The 24,896-nt window shown below is 35.4% G+C and overlaps 1 protein-coding gene across 3 annotated transcripts; it reads right to left on the reverse strand.

Moving 5' to 3' along the window:
• Positions 1–445: 445 nt before the first annotated feature.
• KCTD9 (potassium channel tetramerization domain containing 9) lies at positions 446–24,761 on the reverse strand. 3 transcript variants are annotated; one of them, XM_081269063.1, is made up of 12 exons: positions 24,567–24,761; positions 14,659–14,780; positions 12,852–12,895; positions 10,720–10,816; positions 10,002–10,060; positions 9,670–9,798; positions 7,740–7,807; positions 7,557–7,652; positions 6,691–6,840; positions 5,182–5,287; positions 4,209–4,342; positions 446–2,380 (listed from the first exon to the last, which is right to left on the reverse strand). In XM_081269063.1, exons 1-12 carry the CDS (start codon positions 24,612–24,614, stop codon positions 2,264–2,266), a joined length of 1,170 nt encoding a protein of 389 aa, XP_081125189.1. In that variant the 5' UTR covers positions 24,615–24,761; the 3' UTR covers positions 446–2,263. The 3 variants fall into 3 exon arrangements, with proteins under 3 accessions (XP_081125189.1, XP_081125191.1, XP_081125190.1); XM_081269065.1 differs by lacking the exon at positions 24,567–24,761 and adding an exon at positions 24,147–24,559; XM_081269064.1 differs by lacking the exons at positions 12,852–12,895; positions 14,659–14,780 and having other exon boundaries at positions 24,567–24,725.
• Between the last annotated feature and the right edge of the window lie 135 nt (positions 24,762–24,896).

Consider the following 24,896-nt stretch of genomic DNA (forward strand, 5'->3'; position numbering starts at 1 on the left):
CAACACTTCATTTTTAGCTATGTACAGACATGTTTCATCAATGAAGCTAATGGAAGTTTTACTATTCTGAAACTTTCTTCCTCTTTGGAATGCTCTTCTTGTCAGGCAAAAATGTTTGGGGGCATACTGTTTACTCAACAAAACTAACTGGTAATGTACACCAGTTAAAGAGTAACACAACCTGAATAAGTTACTGGAAGGCAGTTTTTTCTTTTGTTCAGAACTAATAGTTTTTTCCCACATTGTTAGCATGGTGGATTTTGAAGGGCAGATCATAAAAAAATGAATTTAATGGCACTTTCAAAGAGACTACCCAATAGCAAGTATTATGTTGTATTTTCTTTTTCATCTAGACCTTCAGGGCTGGTTGTCAACCCATATTGAAGAAAAGGTAAACAGAAGTGTTGATTTTCCAAAGCAAGAGAAGAAAGGCTTTTTCTTTGTTTTATATCATTTATTAATGCAGTATACATTAGATCCCAAGCCTGCAGTTTCTGAAAACACCATGTTTAGATCTTTCAGAACCTTCTGCAGTTTTAGGTTTGTCTACAGAGGTACCCTTAAGTGAATGAACAACACATTCTATAATTATTGAAAATATAGTATAGAGTGAAATGATTTAAATATTATTTAGGCACATATTGATTATGAAAATAGAATCTCTCAATACAATACTTATCTGTCTTGGTAAAAATAATAAAGCAAAGAAAATAATTCATTTCTAAAGTTGCTTTCCTTCACCTGTAAAGGTCTGATCTCCTCCCACTGTGCATATGTGCCCTTTACTGTTAAGGAAAGCTGTGCATATGTAGATATAGAAGAGTAAGCTATGGAAACACTGAAATATGTCCTTCTCCCAAAGGAGACAGAAGTGGTTTTTAATGATTCATTGCCTAAAATTGATGAGTAAGCAGGATTCAGAACCCATTTGGACACAGCTTATATCCCTGCTCTAGGGCAGATATAAGGACACTGGGGTATTGGGAGGGAAGTAAAGGCCCTGACTCTGCTATGGCAGAAAGAAAAGGACTCAGGAAAATTGGGTTACAATTTGAAAACCAAAGACACACAACAGCAAATATAAGTAAAAGAACCACAGGTGCTGACTGATTAATATCTTAGGCCATCCAAATGCCTTTATTTTTATTTATTTATTAGTTTCTTTTGATGGTTTAATCAAATAGCCAGTTTAAATATCCTCGTTTCCCACTGTAAGATTTTAGCTGCAATTATATTGTATTGCCTTCTAAAAAGTTATTTTGTCCTTTAATTTGTATTTTATACTCTTAATTGCAGCAGTTTTGGATTTGATACCTATTTTTAAGCTGGCCCAATTTAAACCATTTGACATTTTATTTAAGTGGCTATTAAAGATGAACCTTGGTTTTTTGGTTTTGAAGTATCATCCTATGCTTATATATTGATTGTATCTGAGAAAATTAGGTTAGTAGTATAAATAGAAAGAACCTCCTGGTCTGATGTTGAGTGGAACTTGCCTAGAATGAACTTCTGAGGAATGCTCATTCAAAAGTTGTAACTGTAGGCAAATTCATCCTTCAACTGGAGAGTTCCAATAAATCTTCAATATAATAAAGATGTACAACGTTATCTTTCCTCTCTGCCTCAATAGGAACAACAGGCTATTTTTCTAATTTAGCTATTGTTTTGTTCTAAAAGTAAACATTATAAAAATAAACCTGAAAAGAGAGCCTTAGGGAGTATGACCTCACCATATTCATACAGTGTGACAGGTACATAAAGAGGGGAGGCATTGCTAAAGCTATTCATAAACCTGAACAACCTTTCCAAACTTTTCATAAAGTTTAACAATTTAAATATCCATACTGCATCTAGGTATTCAATAAATATAGTTGCATATGTTGTGCTTTTCATAAATTAAATTTCTCAAATGCATCTTAATCCAAGATGGATTTCCACATCATGCCTATTTAAAAGCAAATAAAATAGATAATATATTCCTGGTCATAAGACCAAGCATATCTCCCTACCCCATTCAAAAGGCAGCAATATAATCTAAGTTTCCCTACAACTATTAAATGAGTGCTTTTCTGTTAAAATCAGAATATGGAAAAAATTCAATTTCTCCCTTATGCACTGCTGAGAACAAGCATAATCCTCTAAACTTTTTTTTTTTAAATTCCTTTACAGTGTTATTTTTTCTAGATAACTGAGAGAGTGGAGAAAGAAAATGATTAGGAGAACATTTTTCATCTCAGACATCTTCCTCCAGCCCCTGAGATTCTCATCTGACACTCTGGGACATGTGTAGTGGTGTCAACATCTCTTCAAATATAGCCCCCTTCACATTGGAACCTCTGAGGTTGGCTTCCTGAAGGTCACACCCAGACAGATCACAGTTCTGTAAGACAAAATAAGATTCATGTAACATCTATGGAGATCTAGGGCCTTATGTGTTTCTTTCACAAAGATTTCTAGGCATATTAGGACAGTGTTCCTACATAACAAAACAGTTTCTGGAACACTCCTGACCATGTATCTTAAAGTCAGATCTTCTATCTGCAATGTTATTCCTGGGTGATGCTCAAGTTGACCACCACAAGTATGTACAATCAAGGTTAAAGAGGAAGCAGGTAAATAAAATCAAGAATGAATTCCAATATAATAACTATTATCTATTTTTACCACATCCCAAAATAACAATAAGGAAAGGCATGAGACGGGGGAAGACTATTTAGAAAAAATATTGAGATTTTTACTTAATAATTAAACTGTATAGTAGATTTTTCCATTTTGTAGTCCTGATGTTTTTATAGTAGGAAACTGCCTTTTTTAAAACCCCAAATATATGTGTATAATTCAATGAGTTTAGGTAGATATATACAGTGGCATAACCACCACAACTGGAAGCTGTTTGTTAATTTCTCAAGATAAGGGAAAGATGAGACAGATTCTGGTAAAGTCCCTAAGGGATGGTGAGAGAAGGGTGACTACATAGAGCCTCTTAAGAAGCCAAATGTTCACAGCTGCCCCTTAATGGTCAACTGGATCAGTCTTTGCAATCAGCTGGAGGGAGAAAGGCTTTTGCTGCTTAACCACACTGACTACATGATAGCTGAAACCAAGGAAAAAAACCTATGACCTTAAGTGACAATAACAAATAACTATGCTCATAATAGGATTATATTGTTAACCTGAGGCTGGTTCTTCTTGCCTTTAAGTTTAAATGGCTCTCAATTTCAGAGAGCTATCAAGATCAAGGCAAAAACATCCATTACAAAATCAGCAGCAAGCTAAATTTTCACCTACTGTCTTCTACAATCCTGTCTGTACCAGATTTGCTTGTATAAAACTATATTATTTAATATGATAGCCATGAGCCATTTGTGGCTATTTAAATATAAATGAGTTAAAATTAAGTAAAATTTGAAAATCAATTTCTCAGTTGAGAATAGCTGCAGTGCCCAGCAGTTCTGTGTGGCAGCTGTACTGAACAGCATGGATCTGAAACACACCCGCATGCAGAGTGTGTGACCAGACAGCGCTGCTGCAGACGCATCAACAGCCACGAAGTCTACTGCTACATTTGCAAGTCACAAATAGAATATAATTCTTATGAAAAAGTTAACTGGACAAGATTAAAATCTTTAGCTGAGATTCAAAAAGGGTATAATGCCAATTTAAAAATAGACTTTTCCTGGGCTATGGCTGCAGCTCAGTGATGGAGCACTTGTCTAGCATACGTAAGTCACTCAGTTCAATCCTCAGTAACACATAAAATATAAGAAATAAAATAAAGGTAGTTAAAAAAATAAAATAGGCTTTTCCTGAATCTGCTTTCAAACGTGGATATCATTTAAATTTCCCAAGTCATTCAAGAATAATCTGGCCTATAAAAGTGTTTGGAATTAAAGTTAATGAAAACACAGTAGTTACATTAATAAAAGACTATTGAACTTAAAGATCCAAGAAAAAGATGAGATGAAATAAATGGAGACTGAATGTCAGAAGAGTCTTCACACCTGGAACTAGATCTAAGCCTCAGGTGATGGACTTGCTCTGGAATTGAAATGTTTGAACAAGCCATTGAAAGGAAAATATCCCTCTAACTGCCCCAGCATGTTACTGGGCATTTTACCAGCCAACTACTTCCCTAATAATTTCAATAAGTTTTACCTGAGATACTCAGTAATTAAGATTACTCAAACACCAGGCATTGGTGAACTTACCTCTAAATCAGTTCCCGCCAGAGTAGCTCCTCTGAGGTTACAGTTCTTCAACTTTGCATTTTTTAAGGTAGCAACTCTCAGGTTAATTCCTGTCATCTGACTTCCTTCCATATCTACACCTTTCAGATTAGCACCTACAGAGAACATATTTGGAGAGCAGTTTAACTTTAAAAATATGTCTAATTATCTACCTTCAACAAACTGCAAGATGATTAGAGGATAAATGAGGATGGTCTTCTTATACTTTTGGAAATGAACCTTAAGTGTCATTCTCAACTGGCTTACACATGTGAAGAATTCAATGCTAGCAGCTTGTTTGCTTTCAGCATGAATTAAGAATGTTTCATAGGTATTTCTGAGGGGAGAAATCAATCTTACAGGGGACACAATATTTTTTTAAATTTGTATGTGGTGCTGAGGATCCAACACAGTGCCTCATGCATGCTAGGCGAGTGCTCTACCACTGAGGCACAACCCTAGCCCAAGCAATCAATCTTATCTTAGGTGGTTAGCACTTTTATGCCACCATAAATTGTTCATGACGTGGAAGATAAAAACGTGTTTCCTAAAAATACAAGTGAACAACATGCCCAATTCACAAACCCGACAAAGCAATAATAAATTATTAAAAACGGACAAAAAAATTTGGCGTTTTGCAAACTGAAATTCTTCCTGTTGGTCAATATAAGAGTATTTAATTCTACTTGAGGGTTAAGATGTTGATATTTAATTGTCCAACTCGAAGCCTCATTAACTATTTGAGACTTTATCTCTGAGTCCTCAAGTTTGGTTTGTATATGACCAAGACCAAGGAAGCAACTGACCCTTTGCAATCTCTCCAAATACAACAGCAGATAAAACCTGTCCCCTACTGCCACTCTTTTCTTTTCGACCCTTAGCAATGATTTCCTGGAGCTTTTTACTTCCTGGTCTGCTTTCACCCTGGAACAGACATTTAAAGATAAGATCTCACCTTCTAAATTGGCTTTAAGACCAGAGGGATCCTCAAAATTACACAGTTTCAGGGATGCACCTTCTGCATTAGAACAAAGCATCTTGACTCCCTGGAGATTTGCACACTGCAAAGAAAAAAGTCCTGGTTTTTAAGGTTCATGATTTTATTCCCATTGGTGTAAACAGTAAAAGAAAAAACTAGGGGGGGTGGGGTGGGAAGCTCAATTCAATACATTTGCAATTATTTTTGTTTACTATGAAGACTCTTTTAATGAAACACAATAAGAATTGAGGATGTTTTAAAGAAACATTTCTTTTAGAAGAATTCTTTTAAAAGAGAAACATGCCAAATAAACAGTAGCATGCTCACTTCACATGGAAAAGGGTTTAAATAAAGAACCCACGCAGTCAGAACTATTACACTCTATTCCTATTTGTATCAACAGCCTTGAGCATGACCATATGACTAAATGTATGACTAAGAAGGCAGAAATTTAGGATGGGTATGGATTTTCTCTGATCACTGTAGAAACCAAGAAATGAACTTCTTGATTGTTCAAGAGGCTACTACTACTTTCATTTCAAAGGCCAGAATACAAATGCCAACAATTAAAGGGATTAATTAGCAACAACACACTAACAAGTCACCGCTCTGGTCTTTCTGTACCAACCATGGCTGCAAGACACTGCCAGCTCCAGCGCTCACACCACAATGCACAATGCAGCGAGTGCAGAGAGTAAAAAGTTAAAAAATAAACATCTGAGTTTTAAATTGTAAATTCGTCTTAAAGAGTTCATGCCATTAGCTCTGAACTCTAGGAACTAGATAAGCCAGGAAGCTCATCTACAAAGTTGATGTTAACATGAGACCTTCACAAATTATAATTATCAAAATGGAAGCTGAATGTGAAACTGTTTGAAAAACTGTAAGGCAAAAGCTGGGTGTAGATCAGGGTGCCATGGTGCATGCCTGTAGTCCCAGCAGCTTGAGAGAGTGAGGCAGGAGGATTGCAAGTTCAAAGTCAGCCTCAGCAAAAGCGAGGGGTACTAAGCAACTCAGTGAGACCTGTCTCTAAATAAAATACAAAACAGGACTGGGGATGTGGCTCAGTGGTCAAGTGCCCCGGAATTCAATCCCAAGTAAATTGCTGAGGCTGGCCTTGAACTTGTGCTCCCCTTACCCCAGCCTCCCAAGTTACTGGGGTTATAGCTCTGAGCCACCATCTGGCCAAAAATACCAGTTTTGATAGATTTAGGATACTATATTGAAATCAGGATCTAATTTTAAGAGTTCATTTTTATTGTTTGCTAAACCTTTCAGATCTATGTACATAAAGGATATCAAACTTATGAAAACAACCCATTCCACTTTTAGAGTGAGCCTTCAGCTAGTTTTATACACCAACATAGTAAATGATCTGTCTACTATTTAAAAAGCTCCAATAAGACACAGATAGAACTCCTGTTCTTTGAGATTGCTCAGTAGCCTAAAATTTTAATTTTCCTCATAACCAAAAATGATTCTTACATCAAGCACTGATCCGGAAAGATCAGCTCGTTCAAGATTAGCACAGCAGAGATTTGCATGTGCAAGGTTGCAGCGGCTTAAGTTGGCCATTTTGAAATTAATGTATCGAAGGTCCAAACGAGAAAGATCAGCACCACTGAAGTTTAAACCCTGAAATTAAAAAGCACAAACTGTCATAATGCTTAAGCCATCTGTTTGTATTGAATATAATTACTAGAGCTAACCACCAACTCTTTTAGAAGCAATTGGTGGTTCAGTCACTTGGAATTTATTACAAAGCATGAACAAATGAAACTTGGATACATGAAGTATGTATATGTCCTTAATGGGTTCCTTGTAAAAGAAGTTTTATCTATATGTGAATTAGGATATGGCCTGACTATACTTCCTTTATGTGCCGGACATCCTTCTTAGTCATGTATCTGCTGGTAAGTTATTTTAGTTCAACTTGATTATTTGTAACTAAATTATTTTATTAATTCAAGAATTCAAGACAGTTTTATTAAGAAAAAAATGGGCATTGTGATTTTCAAAATCTATAATGCTACAATACACAAAAGTCAAAGTGTCTGCCACAGACCAGCCATACGTAGCAACTGTGCCAATAACTTGTTAAAAATTGCTGCATTTTCCATGTTTACTCAAGAACTACTACATAAGGCATAGTTAGACAATAAGAAAACTACTGCATCTCTTTTCTGCTAATCATTTTAAAATTAAATCAAGGCTATGACCCATAATTGCATTTCATTCTTGCATAATAAAGGAAAATAAGCAAAACAAAACAAAAATGAACCACAGAATGTAAAATTTTATTCACAAATTAGATAATACAAATAAGACATGTTAAAATCTACTTTAATTACCTGGCAACGTAATTCTGACTTGGTTGGAGTTGCTAGCAGAAATCGAACAAATTCCTTTCGGGATATTGGTGAATGATCCTCCGGTGGTTGGGAGTTCTTGGAACAGGTATTAAAAAATTAGTGTGGCCTTTTGGGCAATACCTACAATAAATGTAATACTAGCCACGGTAAAAAGAACCTCACCTTTATCGCTACTTCTAGGTGTTCAATCAGTGAGTCAATACCAAAAAATCTGGCTTCTTCTAATACACCTATCAGAACAAAGGATGTGACTTTTATGATCACAATTCATTTTGATATTTATAGAATTCTTTGTTACATTCTCATGATGAGACTGAAATTCAACAAGTAGAGTGTTAGTCAATAGTAGACAAGTAACTAATGTTTAGAATGTACACATAGAATACTGAAAAATATTTCTGAGACAGATTTTTCTGTGAAAGAAAATAGAAAATAAATCACAACAAAGCCTTCCATATTTCAGTTATTTCTGATAATTGCTTTAAGTGGGTCACAAACAAGAAATGTTAACACTACCTATTCCTACAAGAGTTGACTTAGTGATTTCATTATGAACATAATAAAAAATGATCAGTTCGCTTAACTCCTTTTTAATGGAGTGAATCTGATTAGGTTTTCCACAATATATTTAACTTAATCAAAAAATGAATATGAATGAAGTTTAAATCAGTTTCACAATGAAAGTCAAAAGTATAATTGAGGGGGCTGTGGCTGTCTGTGGCTGTGCTCAGCAGTAACCTAGCATGTGTGAGGAACTGGATTCGATTCTCAGCATCACATATAAATAAAAAAAGTAAAGGTCTATCAACAACTAAAAAAATAAAAACTAAAATTAAAGTCTAATTCAGAATTTTTTTTACACCAAAATAAAAATTTTAAAGATATTTCTAAATGGCAAAAGGAATTTCACCTATCACTTGCTTTAATTAATTTGGTTAAAAAAAAAAAAAAAGGAACCTATTCAGACATCCTTTAGGTATCTTGATATGCTTCCTGTCTCTCTTCAGAGTATGCAGGAGGAAATCTGGACTCACTTTCTTTCAAATAAAGACTCAGAGTCAGTTGGCTGAGTCCACTTGTTTTAAAAAACCACTAGGAACTCAGAAATGACAAAGAAAGTAAGAGACATAATCCTTCCCCTCAAACAATTCTATACTTGTAAAGAAAACAGTAAGCAGTTACTTGGGAAGAAGAAAATGATCTTTTCTAGTGAAACCAAATTTCATCTCCAGTAATCCAATTGCAAAATAAAGGTCATTGATGGCCAGTATACCACTCAGGGAATTCCCTGACACCTGCTCTCCTGTCCATGCCAGGCCGGCTTCCCTCTCCAGCTTCAACAGAGTATTTGCCCCTGGGAGAAGCCCACCTTAAAGAATTCTAGTGGGCCTTGTTATCAGTTTTCCAAGATCATCTGGGCAAATAGGAACCTCTCAGGGAATGTGGTATGTATGTATTTCTAATTCGACATTCAGAATTACTCATGAAAACTTCCAGAACGCCTTATAAATATAAAACCTATACATGTAGCCTTGAGAAAAGGGAGTGATATTCAGTATATTTTCTGTTAGTACCAATTAAACTTGGATTTGAATTTCAACTCTGCCTCTCACTACATTTTTTTTTTAAGTTGTAGATGGACACAATACCTTTATTTATTTACCTTTATGTGGATTTGAGGATGGAACCCAGCACTTTACCCGTGCTAGGTGAGTGCTCTACCACTGAGCTATGACCCCAGCCCACCTCACTACCTTTTGGTTTCAAGAAAATTACTACAGATTATTTTTAAATCATTTACTTACTTAGGAGAACCTGTAGGCAATGTTCAAGAGAAACTAAACTAATTAAAAACAACATTTTATAAAATGAATCTAGTAGAAAGCTGACCTATATAAACAAACACTACAGACCTGAAAGACTATCTATGCCAGTACCTATTTCTGTAATTATAAATATTCATATATGTGAAAACTTACAGTTGAAAATGTAGAAAAGATATATTTCACTCTATGAAAATAGACATTACTAATGGAAAACAAAATAAAAATCTTAATTTTAAAGAATGTGAGGAATTATGCTGACTACTCACCCAATAAGTTAATGCCATCATTTACAATAAGCTGTCCATGACGCAAGTAGTTCAAAATGGGTTCAAAGTACTCAGGACTTCGGTCGATTAAGAAAGCTCCTCTATGATCTTGCTTATTTCCCCAGACACCTGTGTTAGCATTATAATGAAGAAAGCCCCCCATAAGCAAACAATAAAGTTAAAATTCATGGAAGAAAAATGATATAATATACCAGCAAGTTTTACTCCAATGAAAACTGTTGATACCACTAAAAGTACAGAAGGCCAGCAGTTATAAGGTCAACACATACAAATAGAACACACAAAATGCGAAAACAATGTGTTATACTCACCTTTGTCCTTGAACATGTGGGCCAGCATACTGTCAGGTTCTTTATTCACTAAAGTGCTCCTAAGAAGTCAGGGAAAAAAATTGATTTCTCCATGTGTCTTTATAAACAAACATATTTAAGTCAAGAGCATACTTGATTTCAGCTGTTCTCTCAAAAAGATGCATGCTATAACCTGGGAGGAGTAATGCTGGGAAACAAAAACGTGCAATAAGTTGCCATTTATTAAACTCCCTTCCAATCTGGTACTTCCTCTGATTTAAATATGGTTTTAGTTTGTTTCAATTTACATGCTATCTAATCTTCTAGCAAGATATTATATCACAATATTCTAGATGTTCTACACTTAGATTTTTCTGATCTCTTCAACATAAGTAGTTGTAGTCCTACAGATTTTAATGCTATCAGTTTTAATTTGCATTGCCTGTGTATCACTGATATCTAAAAAGCATGTTCTAAAACACTGAATTCATGCTTTTAATGCTTTCTCTGGAATGATATATGTATTATATTCTACTTTTTTCTTCAAAATAAGTTCTAGAAAAAGATTCTATATCAAATTAGAATATCTTTTAAGGGAATCAGCAAATTGAAGGAAAAAACAAACAGTACATTCAGTCCCTTTCACTCTCTCAATTGTGCGCAAATGTGCGCGCGCGCGCGCGAGACACACACACACACACACACACACACACCCCACACACACATAGACCCCACCTACCGTGTAGTTGTAAAGTACCGCCCTCCAACATTTAATGTTAGCCAGTCTGTGTGCGATCCTAATAATCCTTCAGGTGGCTTAGAATCTGTCTGAGGATCTAGAGATGATGTAGAAAATAACAATAATATTAAGACTGGGGATTCTGGATGATGACGATGGTGTAACTTTTCAAATTAAATCTACCATTAAAGTATACCAGAGTTCCTAGGTCAGCAAAACCCTAACCCATAGGCAGCACTAAAACAAAAGTAGGTGATGAAGTATTCTAACCAGTATGTACAGCTCTAAGGACAGCATGTTATCAGTGTCTGTGAAGGAAAAAGTAGAGAGAAGCGACAGGGTACACTATGAACCCAAGACTCCCAAAGTGAACCAGAGGTGCTGGCTGCGCAACTCAAAGTGGGACAGGCGATGCCAGTAGTTTGCGGTGAGACCTGAAAGGGCTGGGAATTATGTCTCAAAACCAAAGCTCCCTTCTAAGGACACAGGCTCACATGACAACAAGATGCAGGGGAAGAATTTAAGCTGAATAAAACAAAGACAACAGAAACCAAAGAAAGAGCAGCCCACTAAAGTTACGAAGGCCTAATAGACCAGAACATATGTAGAAAATGAGTCCGATATTTTTTAACACTTCACAAAACAAGAGAAAAGGGAAGTCTAGAGCCAAATAAGAAAAACTTTGTTATGTCAGCTCTCCCTTCTTAAGTTAAGGACAACTAATTTCATGTAAAAATGAGCAACAGGTAAGGATGAGATCAGATCCAAACAAGAGTATTAAAGAATCATATTCCTAAAGATAAAACATGCCAAAAAGAAAGACTTATGATAGATAAAAACTCTAACCTAATATTCTAAAACATACTAATAGAAATAAATAAAAGTATGAAATAACAACACAGAATTATAACATTCAGAAAGGAGGTAAGGAACTAAGGAGTGAATTAGAAATAAAGGAAAAACCCTTTCAGAAAAGACTAAATTAGAAGAAACACAAAGTAAATAAATACAACAGATAATGTCTTTAGGGGGAAAAAGATAAAAAGATATAGCTTTAAAATAAGAAAAAAAGAAAGAAAGAGGTGGAAGGATTTATAACAGAAAGCTTCAGATACAAAAGACAAGTATAGAAGATCCAATGCACACACAAAAAAGTTCTGAAAGAAGAAAATCAAAGCAAGAAGACAAAATGCATAAAGTTCAAGAACACTTTTCTCAGATTAAAACTATACACACTCGATACCACATATTAAAAGGACTGCATACCTGAGAAAAATCAACCCAGAACCACCCAGAAGGCCATGAAATATTCTATTAAAATACTATAAAGAAGGAAAAATCCTCTGGTGATCTAGTAAAAATAATTACTTAAGGAAGATTGGTTTTTTTGATGCCAAAACTTTGTGCCAGAATGAAACTGAGTAACATATTTAAGGTATTCAAATAAAGATGTAAAGCAAGGATTCTTCAATAGCTTCACTAAGATACAAATGACACAAAAGAAGCTATAGAAGCTTGAAGTTTATAATTTGATAAACTCTTATATGATTCTACATCTGACTTTCAAATTCAGAAGCACTCAGGGTATTAAATAAAGTACTCATTAAGGAATATTTACTTTACTTAAGCTTTAGGCTTTTTATTTTGAGGTCTTCATCTGTGTATACTGTCTTCCAAATCAAAAGTAGGTAGGTGTATGTGCCTCTGTGTGGCTCATGTCACATTTTGACTGATTTAATTTAATCAGTAGTGAAGGACTGTCAAGCAATATATGCTGACAAAGATGTGACACAACACTCGAGAGAAATTTTAACAACTACAATGAAAAAGAAAATCTTAAAACACTTGTAATTTCTAAAATCAAAATTACCCTACTATGTCACCGTTATAAAATATGTACAAGTCCAGGGCACTTTAAAGGCAGGTAAATGATGAAGTATCCATACTAAAATATGATCATAAGGATGAACATTAATATATATTACCCAAAAGCGGAATCAAAGAATGTGAAGATCTGAGTATAGCCACAACATTCTTCTTAATTTTAAGCTTTACAGTTCTTGGTAAAATATTTACCATTTCATCTGTTTTTATTTTGGCAGACAAAATTGGCTTTTAAGGAAATCACTTACCAATAAATGGCTCTCCTTCACACACAAACAAAACATCATCATCCCTGGGGAAATCAAAATTTAAAAAGCTACCATCAAAATCTAGAAATAACAATAATTATCTGTTGACTAAGGAACTATTCCTTGAAATTCTATCAAAGACAGGTTTTGCTATCAATCTACCCTGAGAAAAAGCTAAGTTTTGAGTGCTTTGGTTAATTCCCTAACTTAAATGTCTCTGGTTTTAAATTCAAATGAGATCCTGTTCATGGAAGTTTTTTGAAATAGAAAAAAAGCAAAACTAAACTAATCCCATTACACAAGTTGTGAATCTGGCTTTCTTATTAACTGAAGAATGTACTATTATGCTCAAAGGATATGATTAAAGTCATAGTCAATTTCTTCTTTTTTAACTTTAATTCTTTGCCCCTAAATAAATTATTGGAATTCTCTCCCAAATCATTATTAGCTGCTGTGTGCTTTGCAAACAAAAATACATTTTCATATTAAATCCAGGAAAAATACATTTGAAGTCACTGCTATAACCACTCACCCACTACACACCCAAACACAAATGATCACATATAACCTAAAACTGTAGACTATCAGTGTATATCCTCCTCTCCTGCCATCCATCCCACCATTAGTATAAATAAATGATCAAGAGACCCTACTATGAACCAGAAACCAGTAAACAGCTAGCTCTGAAGGCTTCAGTAATATTCTTTGAATTATAGACATTACAGGACATTATAGAACACATTGGTTTTTTTCTTAGAATCAGAATTTGTGTTTGAAAATTAGATTGACATATAGACCATTCAATGATGTTCCTCAATTTTCTACTGAAATGAAAGATAGGCTGGGAGAGAGATGTTGAAAAACGAAGAAATTCTCCTAATGTGCTTGTATATTATAGTTTATAATATACTACTTGTGCATGATGTCAGTTAACTTTTTTTAGATTAATGTGAAAGTTTGTTTTCATTAACAAAAATCAACTATGAAACTCTATGCCCTGGATAAAGCAGAAGCTTAGAGTTTCCTTGTTATTAAATGAAGGAACTAGAACTGATTGATTTTTAAAGGCAGTACACTACATTGAAAGGTCATTCTGGCCTGGATTAACTTTATATACAACTATAATTTAGAACATCATTATCTCCACACCATCAATTAAAAATAGAAATCCTTATCCTTTGCAAACTAAATGGATAATTCAGGCAAGTCAATTACAACATAACAGGCATATGCAGTACTTGTGTTCTTTTTACTTTTGTTTGTTTGGTTAAATCTCTTCCTCCCCCAAAATTCACTGACCTTTTGAAGAAGGAATGCAATGAACTTTACACTTATTTTTAAGAGAGGATTTGCTTGGGATATTTAAAAAATAAAAAACAAGCCAGAAAAGTACTACTGTTGTGGGCCTCTGACGCTATCTCTACCTAGAATTCTATCATATTTAGCAAGTGTTATAAAATTAGGTCTGTGATATTTATAAAATTCAAAGCATTCTTAGGAAATAAATTTAGCAATAAGCAGTTGCATATAAAAGAGATCAATTTGATTTTTAAAACTAAAAACTGCATGTCTTATTGGGTTTTATCTCAAGTACCACAAAGAAGACATCCTCATACTCATATATGAACTATGCAGAAAGACTACCAACATGCTGAAATATACTAAAGAGTCAATATTAGACAATCACTTGCCAAATCCTGTCTTCATCACCAAATCCTGTAGTGATGAAAATACAGCTTAAGGGAAACAGCACAGCACCAAGAAGCTGAGGGCCCGTGTTGACAGATTATTAAAAGGTGTAGGTTACCTGATCAAAGCAATATCATCAATCAGTCCACCTTTCCCATTATACACACTGGTGGCTTTTATGCCGAGTTTACTGCTGGCCACAGAAAGCAAATCAGATAAAGTTCCATATACAGCAACCACCTGTAAACACACCAGATTAATTTGAACAACTTATACAATTAATTTCATCACCCACAAATTACAAACCATCACACTATAAATTGGACTAAAAATATCAGATTATCATATAAAAGGATATTTCAAGGAGTTCTTAATAGCGTCCCTTTCTCTTTTATGACTCATGAATTTACTCAGTGCCTCACACTGTAGAAAACCAAAATTAGAGAATACAGAATCACCACTGACCAAAAACAATCTATAGTCTTAAATACAGTGCTGATCCAGTTCCAAAGGTAGAATTGTGCTTAAATCTAGATTCTGACATTGTCTAGCTGTCACCTTGAGACAAATTCTACATTTCTGTTGCTTTAACTGATAATGAAAATAACAGTAACATCTCAGAAAGTTGAAACTGAAGTGAGCTCATGAATATAAGGGCTTAGCAAAGTGGCTGTGACTATGTACCTCAAGTCTTTCGTGTTCTGATATTATTCCTTTTTATATGAATGATTCATTTTTAGCGTAGGAATAACTTAGTAGTTTATTATGTCCTTTAATATATCAATTATCATAGGAAAGGTAACAATTTCCCACTTTTCAGCTCTTCAATAACTATTTATATTCATTGCTTTGTAAAAGCCACATTTTAGCATCTAACATTCTGAATACAACAGCTGGATAACAACAACTGTCTTTAAACAAGACAGCTGCCACTGCTTAAGCAGGGGCCTGGGAATCCCTTCATGTAAATGAATTCTGTGCTCTGGTCACCATTGTAAACCTGGTTTTTGATTAGTTCCTAATCACTGAGCCACATGGTTGTAGTGTTACCAGACAAGGACCTCTGAAGTTAGGAATGAAAAACAGGTGAGGTGCTGAACACAGAACACAAGCACCTGACTGGCTTTCCATGAACATATACAAATGTAAAAATGCCACATGAAATGAGGACCCATGATGTTCCTGCCCACCAGGGACTGGAGCAGACAAGTTTAGTTAAATAAATGGATAGCAAGGCGAGGGGGGACAGTAGGGGATAGGAAAGGTAGCAGAATACAACAGTTACTAATAGGGCATTTTGTAAAATTGTGGATGTGTAACCGACGTGATTCTGCAATCTGCATTGGGGGTAAAATTGGGGGTTCATAACCCACTTCAATCTAATATATGAAATATGATATGTCAAGAGCTTTGTAATGTTGTGAACAACCAATAAAAAATTAAAAAAAAAAAAAAGGATAGCAATGCATGGAGGGAGGTGCTCCCTAACAAAGCAGCGTGCAATCTTGCAAAAGCAGAGCACTCAGATTCCAGCTCTTTTCTCTTGGACCTGGATGTGGGCTGGAAGAGACCTACAAGGAGGGGTACTTGGGAAAGGGTTGAAGGCAAGCACAATCGCAAGGAGATGAAGCCGACTATAAAAAAACAATGCACAACCCAAGTGTCCATAGATGACAGAATAACCAAAATGTGGTATATCATACATATAATGGAATATTATTCAGCTAAAAGGGAATGAAATTCTGATGCGTGCCACAGCAAGAATGAGGCCTGAAAACATTATGCTAGATGAAATAGGCCAGATACATAAAAGGACAAATATGATGCCACTTATATAAGGGTACAACAGGCAAAATCACAGGAACAAAAAGTAGACTAGAAGTCACCACAGCAGAAATGGGAATGGAGAATTATTGATATGCCTAATTTCTGCTTGGGATAATGAAAAGTTCTGGAAATAAACAGTGATGGTCACAGACACTGTGAATGTTACTTACTCAACACTAATTAATTATATACTTAAAAATATTTAACATGGAAAACTCTTATACTTTACCATGATGGAAAAAATAATGTAAAGCCCTTGGTAGAGTATCTTACACACAGAAGGCATGTCATAAATAACTGAAGCCTAAATAAAATGTCCCCTAATTTTGTATCATCGTTCTCCTCTGCAACAGAGCCTATTATTGCATATTCTGGGGAGAAAAGGAAGACAATATAGTACATATGGCATTATGTACAGCAAATCTGGTTTTGCTAAGGCAAAGAATGTGAAGAGAAAGAACAAAGCAAGAGATTGCCAAAGCAGATGCACAATGATTTTATATCAAGATATTATTAGGGGAGGGTAGGGGGCTCCTTTCCAACATCCAACATTCTGGTCATGGTTGCTAGAATTTTCTAAGTCTTCTCTTCTTCCTCTTATTTACCTCTGCATTTTATATATTTCTACATAGCTTTCTTTTGCCTGATATTCCCTCCTTGCCCTAATGTTAACTTCCTCTCTCAGCATTTTCTTTGCTTCTATTGATCACACTATAAATGAATCCAAGATTAATGCATCTGTCTATATTAAACATCTGTACTTAAGTATTAGAGCTTAAGATTTTGACTTATTTTTCTAATTAAATTAAATTGTTGTCCATGTGAGTTTCCTGTGATCTGATTCTAATAAAAAATAAAGGCCATTTGCTATATTCTAATGCTGCACTTTTTAATGCAAAAGCCTTAGGCTACACAGGAATATTAAAATGTTGATTCATTAAGGTGAATTAAAATCTAAAAATGCAGTTCATTCCTTCCTAAGCATATTTCAAGTGCTTTACTACTACTACAATGGCTACTGTCACCATGTTAAGCATGACAGTATGAAATACTTCCATCACAGAAGTTCTATTGGACAGTGCTAAAGACTAGAATTAAAAAAAGAACAAAGTAACATCTATTTTAATTCTATTAGGTTTTTCTCATGAAATAGCAACTGACAGTAACAAATTGAGGAGTGGTGTGTTACTATCTTTTGTTTCTTCCCCATAAAGTCAAATCTGACTCTGTGATAGAAAAACCCACATATATTGTTTGATAAGGACTAGTCTCAAGCTAATCAAAAGCTCCATAGGTATTCCCTTGCAAGTTGGAAAACTGTTAAGGAGTCAAGGTAAGAACTGAGTTCAACTTTTATCACATAATCAATTCTAAAACAGAATTAAACATAATTATTTTACCAATTATTTTCTGACTTTATATATAAAGTTTCAATGAAGTAGTTTAAATTTGTAAAAGTTGCTATTAATTTTGTGAATACAGGTAACCAAATGTTACCAGGTAAAGTAGTTGAGTACATTCCCAGAGCAACTCTAATCTCTGAAATCAAAATAAGTTGCTACCAGTTTAAATAGAAGAACAGGTTTAGTCAAATGTTACATTACTTGATTTAAGGTAGGTCTCTGACAAGTGTTTCTTGAATGTTGAGTGAAATTCCATTACTATCAAAGTGTTGAACTAGAACACACCTTTTTTGTATGTGTCAGTTATTTTTCTTTAGTGGCATTAAGTTGCAAAACAAAGTATACAATGTTAGTGCAATTTTAGAGTAACATTTTTACAACTATTAAAGGTGGGTATCTATGAATAAAGGAATTTTGGCTTATTTTGGTGAGATTTTTTTTCTCCAAATTTGTTATAATGAACCTGTATCACTGATACGGAAAGGGGAAAACATTTTATTTTAATGTCTCCAATGCTCTAGACACTAGTTTTACAAATAAGATGATTTTAGTAGTTGAGAGTCTGGCAGTTGACAACTTCTTTTAAGTGGAATAACCAAAGGGTTGTCAATTAGAGGAAACAAAATAAATATGAAGAAACTTACAGTTCCATAAATTGTAAAACTTTCCATAACTTGGTCTAACTGTACTTGTTTTTCACTTGGAAGTCTATACTTGGGATTTGTTTTTCAACTAGAATCATTCATGCATACTGATACCAGAGTTAGATGACATATCTAAGATCAAGAAGGGAAGTATTAAAAATGGAAAATTCTGATAATACCAAGTGTTGGAGTGGATTTGAATCAATGGTAATGTGCATGCATTCTAAATAAAAAGGAAGTACATTGTAATACCAACAATATTAAATATTAAGAATATTACTAAAATTAACAGGTAATTGGATTTTTAAACATATATCAACATAAAAAAGTGATACACAAGAATGGGGTTTTTAAGTTACTAGAGATCAAACGGAGCAGTACATGTACATTTCTTTATATAATAACTGTGTTAGGAAAAAGCAATGGAAATCTTGTATATCAAAGATGTAACTGCTAACAGATATATATAGGCTGAATATCCCTTATCCAAAACGCGTGAGACCAGAAGTGGTTTAGATTTTTTATTTTTAAAAAATATTTTATTTATCTATTTATTTGAATTTTGGAATATTTGCATAGATTTTAAGGTTTCACTAATCTGAAATGTTTCAAATTTTAGATAGGAATGCTCAATTTGTACTTATCTTATTTTAGTATTCATACTAAGCCAAAGAGAGGCCAAGCACTCAAAAAAATGATCATGCTTATAAAGATTATTTGCTTCCAGAGTATAATATTCCTCATCATGAACCATGTCACCGACTGGCTCCTTAAATACTTTAGACACTAAGAATCATTCTTGTGGAATAGAGTAAATTGAGAAGTATTTTAATTCAACTTTATGATGACCATATTACTCTACTATTTAGACTTAATCCTTTCTAAATTTCAGATCCCATGACAAGTGAAAGTTATCTATCAGTTGGGAAAGTAAATGGTACACCACGACTAGCTGCCCTGGCTAAATATAATTTTCCTTTAAAAACCACTTTTAGGGCTAGGGACATAGTTCAGTTGGTAGAGTGCTTGCCTCTCATGCACAAAGCCTTGGGTTCAATCATCAGCACCACAAAAAAACAAAAACCACTTTCAAATTGCAACATTTAAAAATTAAAACCTGCACATGTTTAAAGTTTTTTCTTATACCCCAAAATGTAATATACATAATACACAATTAATTAAATTCATGCATGATTCTCAACCAAAGCACCAATTATAATTCAAAACTAAAATGTAGAACTCAATTTACTCTAACTACACTTTTTGCAGTTATAAAATAAAAATGATTTTGTTCTAAAATGATGACATATCTAACTCTAAGATCAAGAAGGGGAATATTAAAATTGAAAATTCTTGTGCCAGGCACAGTAGCACACTCCTGTAATTTCAGTGGCTTGGGAGGCTGAGACAGGTGGATCGTGAGTTCAAAGCCAGCCTCAGCAATGACAAGGCGCTAAGCAACTCAGTGAGACCGTCTCTAAATAAAATACAAAACAGAGCTGGGGATGTGGCTCAGTGGTTGAGTGCCCCCGAGTACCCAATCCACAGTACTTCCCAAAAGAAAAATAAAATAAAAATTCTGATAATACCAAGTGTTGGAGTAGATGTGAATCCATGGTAGAATGTATGCATTACTGATGGGAATATAAATGACCACAATGATTGAAAACAACTTGGTATTTTTTTTTTAAACTTAACATTTGCATACCTCAATACCTGGTAATTACAACTTCACATATACACTATAGCATTAGAGTAGTAGTTCTAAGAGGCAGGATCTGGACACCTGTAATGTTATAAATTTCTGAAGATCTGATGAAACAAATACTTAACCCAACCCCATATCTTCAGGGGATGGAGTCTGGCAATATGTTTTATCATGCCCTCCTGGAGATTCTGATGCACAGCACTACTGCCCCAGAAAATGTTTGCTTATGTGCAGCAGGAGACAAATACAGGAATATTCAGGGCAGCATTGCTAAGAGTAAAACACAAAGACCAAAACCAAACAACCATTGATGGGAGAGTAGAAAAATTATGGTACTCTTTTAAAATATAATAAATTTCAATAAAACAGTGCAAATGAATATATCACTCATATGCTATCACTCATAGAAGATTACACATAGAATGTCAGAAATATATTGAATGAAAACATCCAGTTGCAAAAGACTTCATAAAGATATCAACTTGAGATACAATATATCTAAAAGCTGACAACAAAAAATATATAGTTTCCATATATACGTGGCAAAAAATACTAATTTAAAAAAGAAATAAAAAACAGCCAAGAGTAATACAAAATTCATGAAAATGTCTGCCTTTATGGGAAAGGCAGGGGAATCCGGAAGAGGATGAGCACATCAAGTTGTTGGTCATATACTAGTTCTTGGGTTGTAATGGCAGGTTATGACATTTGTTATAGTTTCTTTTTAATCATGTGTATATTAATATTCTTTATTGCATCCCTTTGTATATATAAATATATCATGAAATGTTTAAGCTTCAAGAGTAATTCTCACAAAATTCTTATTAATGTTTAGATTTTCAGAGGTAAATGTTCACATATATTTTTACCTTTCCTGAGCTCTAATAGTGTAAAGGGTTCTCAAATCTGGATATATAATAACTTCAATGTATTTTGACCTAATACCAAAGCCAGAAGAAAACAGTTATTTCCTGGACCAACAAAGTAAACATCAGTACAGAATGCAGATGTTCCTATGCCTACTATGTCTTCAGTGTTTGGCATGATGGTTCACACTCAAAAGGTATTCTGGTGTTATCTGAAAGAATGAAGGACTCCAGTATACCAAAGGATCATGATTTGCACAGTTTATTCTGAAGTATTTGAAATTTTCAGAAAAAGTATTTTGTGTTCAAGAGGTGCATGAATGTATAATGAACATCAGTTTGATCAGAAGTCACATACTACATTCAGATGTCTGAATCTTCATAACAATTTTCATAATGGTAACTCTTAAGGGGAATATTAAAGAGAACAATGGGTATTCTAAAGCATTTGGAGAAAAAGATGAAAGGTGCAAGCATAACTTTTGAGTGATTTAAAAACAACAATTTTTTAAAAACCCATAATTTAAAGATCCCAATTTTTAAAAACTATGAACTTCAAATATTTTTTATTCTGCAATCCATTGGTGAAACATTTTTGGGCATGTGGTCTAACATTTGTATATTTATTTACAAACTATATATTATTGTCAGAACATGTTTTCCCAAATAATCCCTGAAATAATATTTAGCATTAAAGTAAGACTCTACTAAATACAAGGTTGACATTACATATTAAAAAAAAAAAAAAAAAGGAAACAACAACAACAACAACAAAAACCCGAGGCCACTTGTCTTCATGTGATGGAAAATATTTTTAAATGTCTTCCTAATGAGAATGACCTCATACCATCACTAATATTTTAAAAACAACATATACCAAAAGACAGGTCGATTGTTAATACCAATTATTAAACCTGACTCCAATAGTCTTTTTTAAAACTTCGAACTTTTTGACTTCTGAAATCCAAAGAGAATTTATGCTAGAAGACGTAGCAACCCTGCTATTTTCTTCTTGTTTACTTGTGCATGCATAATTAATATTTCCTTCAGTTTGCAGTTTCTGTGGAGGAATCTTTTAAAATCACTTGGCAATTTGGTGAGGATCAATGTATTTAAGACTACATGATATAAATGGCACTCATAATCTTCCTTATCATGTATGTCAGAGCAAACCCATAAGTGAAGACATGTCTAGCTACAGGTCTTTCCACAAGGGAAGGCCTTTACTTTTTGCAGAAAACTTGAGATCAGGTGATGTGCTAAGTGTCTGAAGGCCTCTGTTAGTTTTTCCAGATTAGGAAAAAAAATTTTTTTTTATTAAGTAAAAAGAATATAATAGGTGTATTTCTTCCTAAATGTCAATGGATCATCTTGTACACCCTGTGGTATACAATCCCACTCAGGAAACCAGTGTTAGAGAATCCAGAGTCCTCTCTTCAACATCAGAAACATTCATCAGTTACACTTACATTTATTTATACACAGAAAACCTGTGATGAGGCTATGGTGAATTACCCTGTGAAGAACTGTGTGCCTGCCCACACCCAGCTCCATGGCCACAGCCCCACAACTGCTATACCAGCTATAAGATGAAAACTTACTTGAAATAAGAGATTATACTTATGACCAGGAAATAAAAATAAAAACTAAGTAAATAAGGACATGTAAGTGAAATAGATATTCCTATTGGTAGATGGAAAACTCTTTATTTCAGTAGCACTTGGTTTCAGCATGTTCTAAATGAACATTTGTGTCATGTTCATGACAATCTCATTAGTCACTACATACATACACAAATGCAGGTTATTATGCATTATTCTGTTCTTTTGTCAAATAAGAGCCAAAATAGTATTTTGTTATTATTAATCAGCTGAAGGAAGAAGAAACATGATAACTTTGGAGAATATGTTCTGTAGTTAATAAGGACTGCAGCATTGCTTCATTTTAATATTAAATCAAACTAGTATCCTATTTATATTTTTAAATCATCCTATTTAAATCAAATTAGTATTTTTCCTATTTGGATTTTTATGATCTTTTTAATGTAAACATTTATCTGTGATTATTTGAGCTGCCTTTCTCCCAACAGTTTGAGATTCTCTGATAAAATATTTTTAAAGTAAAAAAAAAAATTTAAACCCCCAAATCTATGCTAGTCAAAACTATGATAGTTTTAAAATAACAATATAAAAAGATGAACTTAATTCTGATAACCAAAAAATTCAATGGATTCAAAGAAGATTTAGAACTTAGCTAAACATCTATGACTCAGTTTAAAAACTTTGTCTTTCATAGACTAACACAAGAGATAGTGGATAAAACAGTTAAGAGGTTTGCCTTTGAGGGCGTACTACAATTATCACTTTGGTTCTATCATTCAATAACAACATAGATTTCAGATTAGGAATGTTACCTAACTACAAAACAGGTTTAAGGAATGTTAAGTTATGAAGCACATTTTTGAGGTTTGGGAATTCAGGAACTTGACTTTACGCCAATGCTGTTTTGTATGAGTATTAAATCTCCAAGACCAGAACACAAAATTATAGTCAATAAACCCCACACTGTGGTTCAGAACATGTTTACTCAAAACTGCAGAGTAGGTGGAAAAAACATTTTTTTTTTAATGTGCCTGGCCAGTTGTGCCATTTTAAAAATTATTGTTTTCAGAATGGTCAGGAATCAAAGTATACTGGGAATGAATAGAATGAGGCCAATTTACTTTTACCTCCAGTCTAAAGACTCAGCGGCTTCTGGGTGTCACTCAGCCACACAATAAACGCCTGCCTTGAAGAGTCAAAATTTTCCAAAGAAGCTGAACAACTTTCATGGGTGGGGCAGGAGACTGAGAAGGAACAGGACTCATTCTGGCTTGCTCCAGCACTGGGAAAATATTTAGCACCACACCCTCAACAAAGGCCCCACACAGCCAAGGCTGTCAAATCAACTCTTGTTGGTCTGTTGTCAGAGTTTTCGGAGGAATCAAAATTAGGCGAAATAATAAAACGTGCACAGAAGTTTGTTACCGCAGCGGGGCTCAGGTAATTGGGGCACTAAAAGAGCCAGAGGAAAACCATCATGAGGATGTCTCTGTTTTTAAATCCTCTACCCGACCTAGGATTTACCCCCGCTTCCACTGGTAGTTTAATTCTTTTTACCTGGCCAGTCTGACACGCCTTTGTTGGCACTGCCACTTTCCCGGGCAGCATTACTCAGCACCCAGGTGGACAGAGGCGCCTGCTCTGGCCAGGCGAGGGGGCTGCGGGGTCTCAGGGGACGGGGTGGGAGAGGAACTCGGCCCTGGGCGCGCCCCGCTCCCTCCTCCTCCAGGACCCCTACGCTGGACTCAAGGACCGCGGAGAGGCAGCCGGGTCGGCGCGGGTCCCGGGCAGCCGAGGCGCGGGGCGGGCTGGGGCTCGCAGCCGGGGTTGGCGGAGGCCGCGGGGACCCGACGCGCCCCGGCGCACGCCCACCTCCCGCTCCCAACCCTCGCCCAAGTTCAGCCCTGCCTGCGCCCGGCGCGCACTCGGCGCCTCGCCCCCGCGGCCAGGCGGCCGCGCCTCCTCCCGACCCCTTACCTTTCCGTTCTTGGGGCTGCCGTTAAGGAACAGGGTCACCCGCCTCATCGCGCTGCCCCCGCCGGGTCCTGAGTGAGCCGCCACCCTCCCACCTGGCCCTCCGCCCACCTTTTTCTCCTCCCGCCCTTCCCCTCCCTCCACCCACTCGGGCTCTCCTCCCTTCGCCACCTTCCTTCTCGGGCGGACACACCACACACACGCACTCTCAGTCCCACACCCCAGGGTTGGCCGGTCCTCCTTCCCACCCCGCCCCTAGGCGCCTCTGCCTGCCAGCGGCCCTTCCCCCACCGCTCCGAGACCGACACGGAGCTTCGCCAATCAAATCGCGGC

This window comes from Spermophilus citellus (assembly GCF_964194105.1).
Source record: "Spermophilus citellus genome assembly, chromosome: 16".
NCBI classification, from domain to species: Eukaryota; Metazoa; Chordata; class Mammalia; order Rodentia; family Sciuridae; genus Spermophilus; species Spermophilus citellus.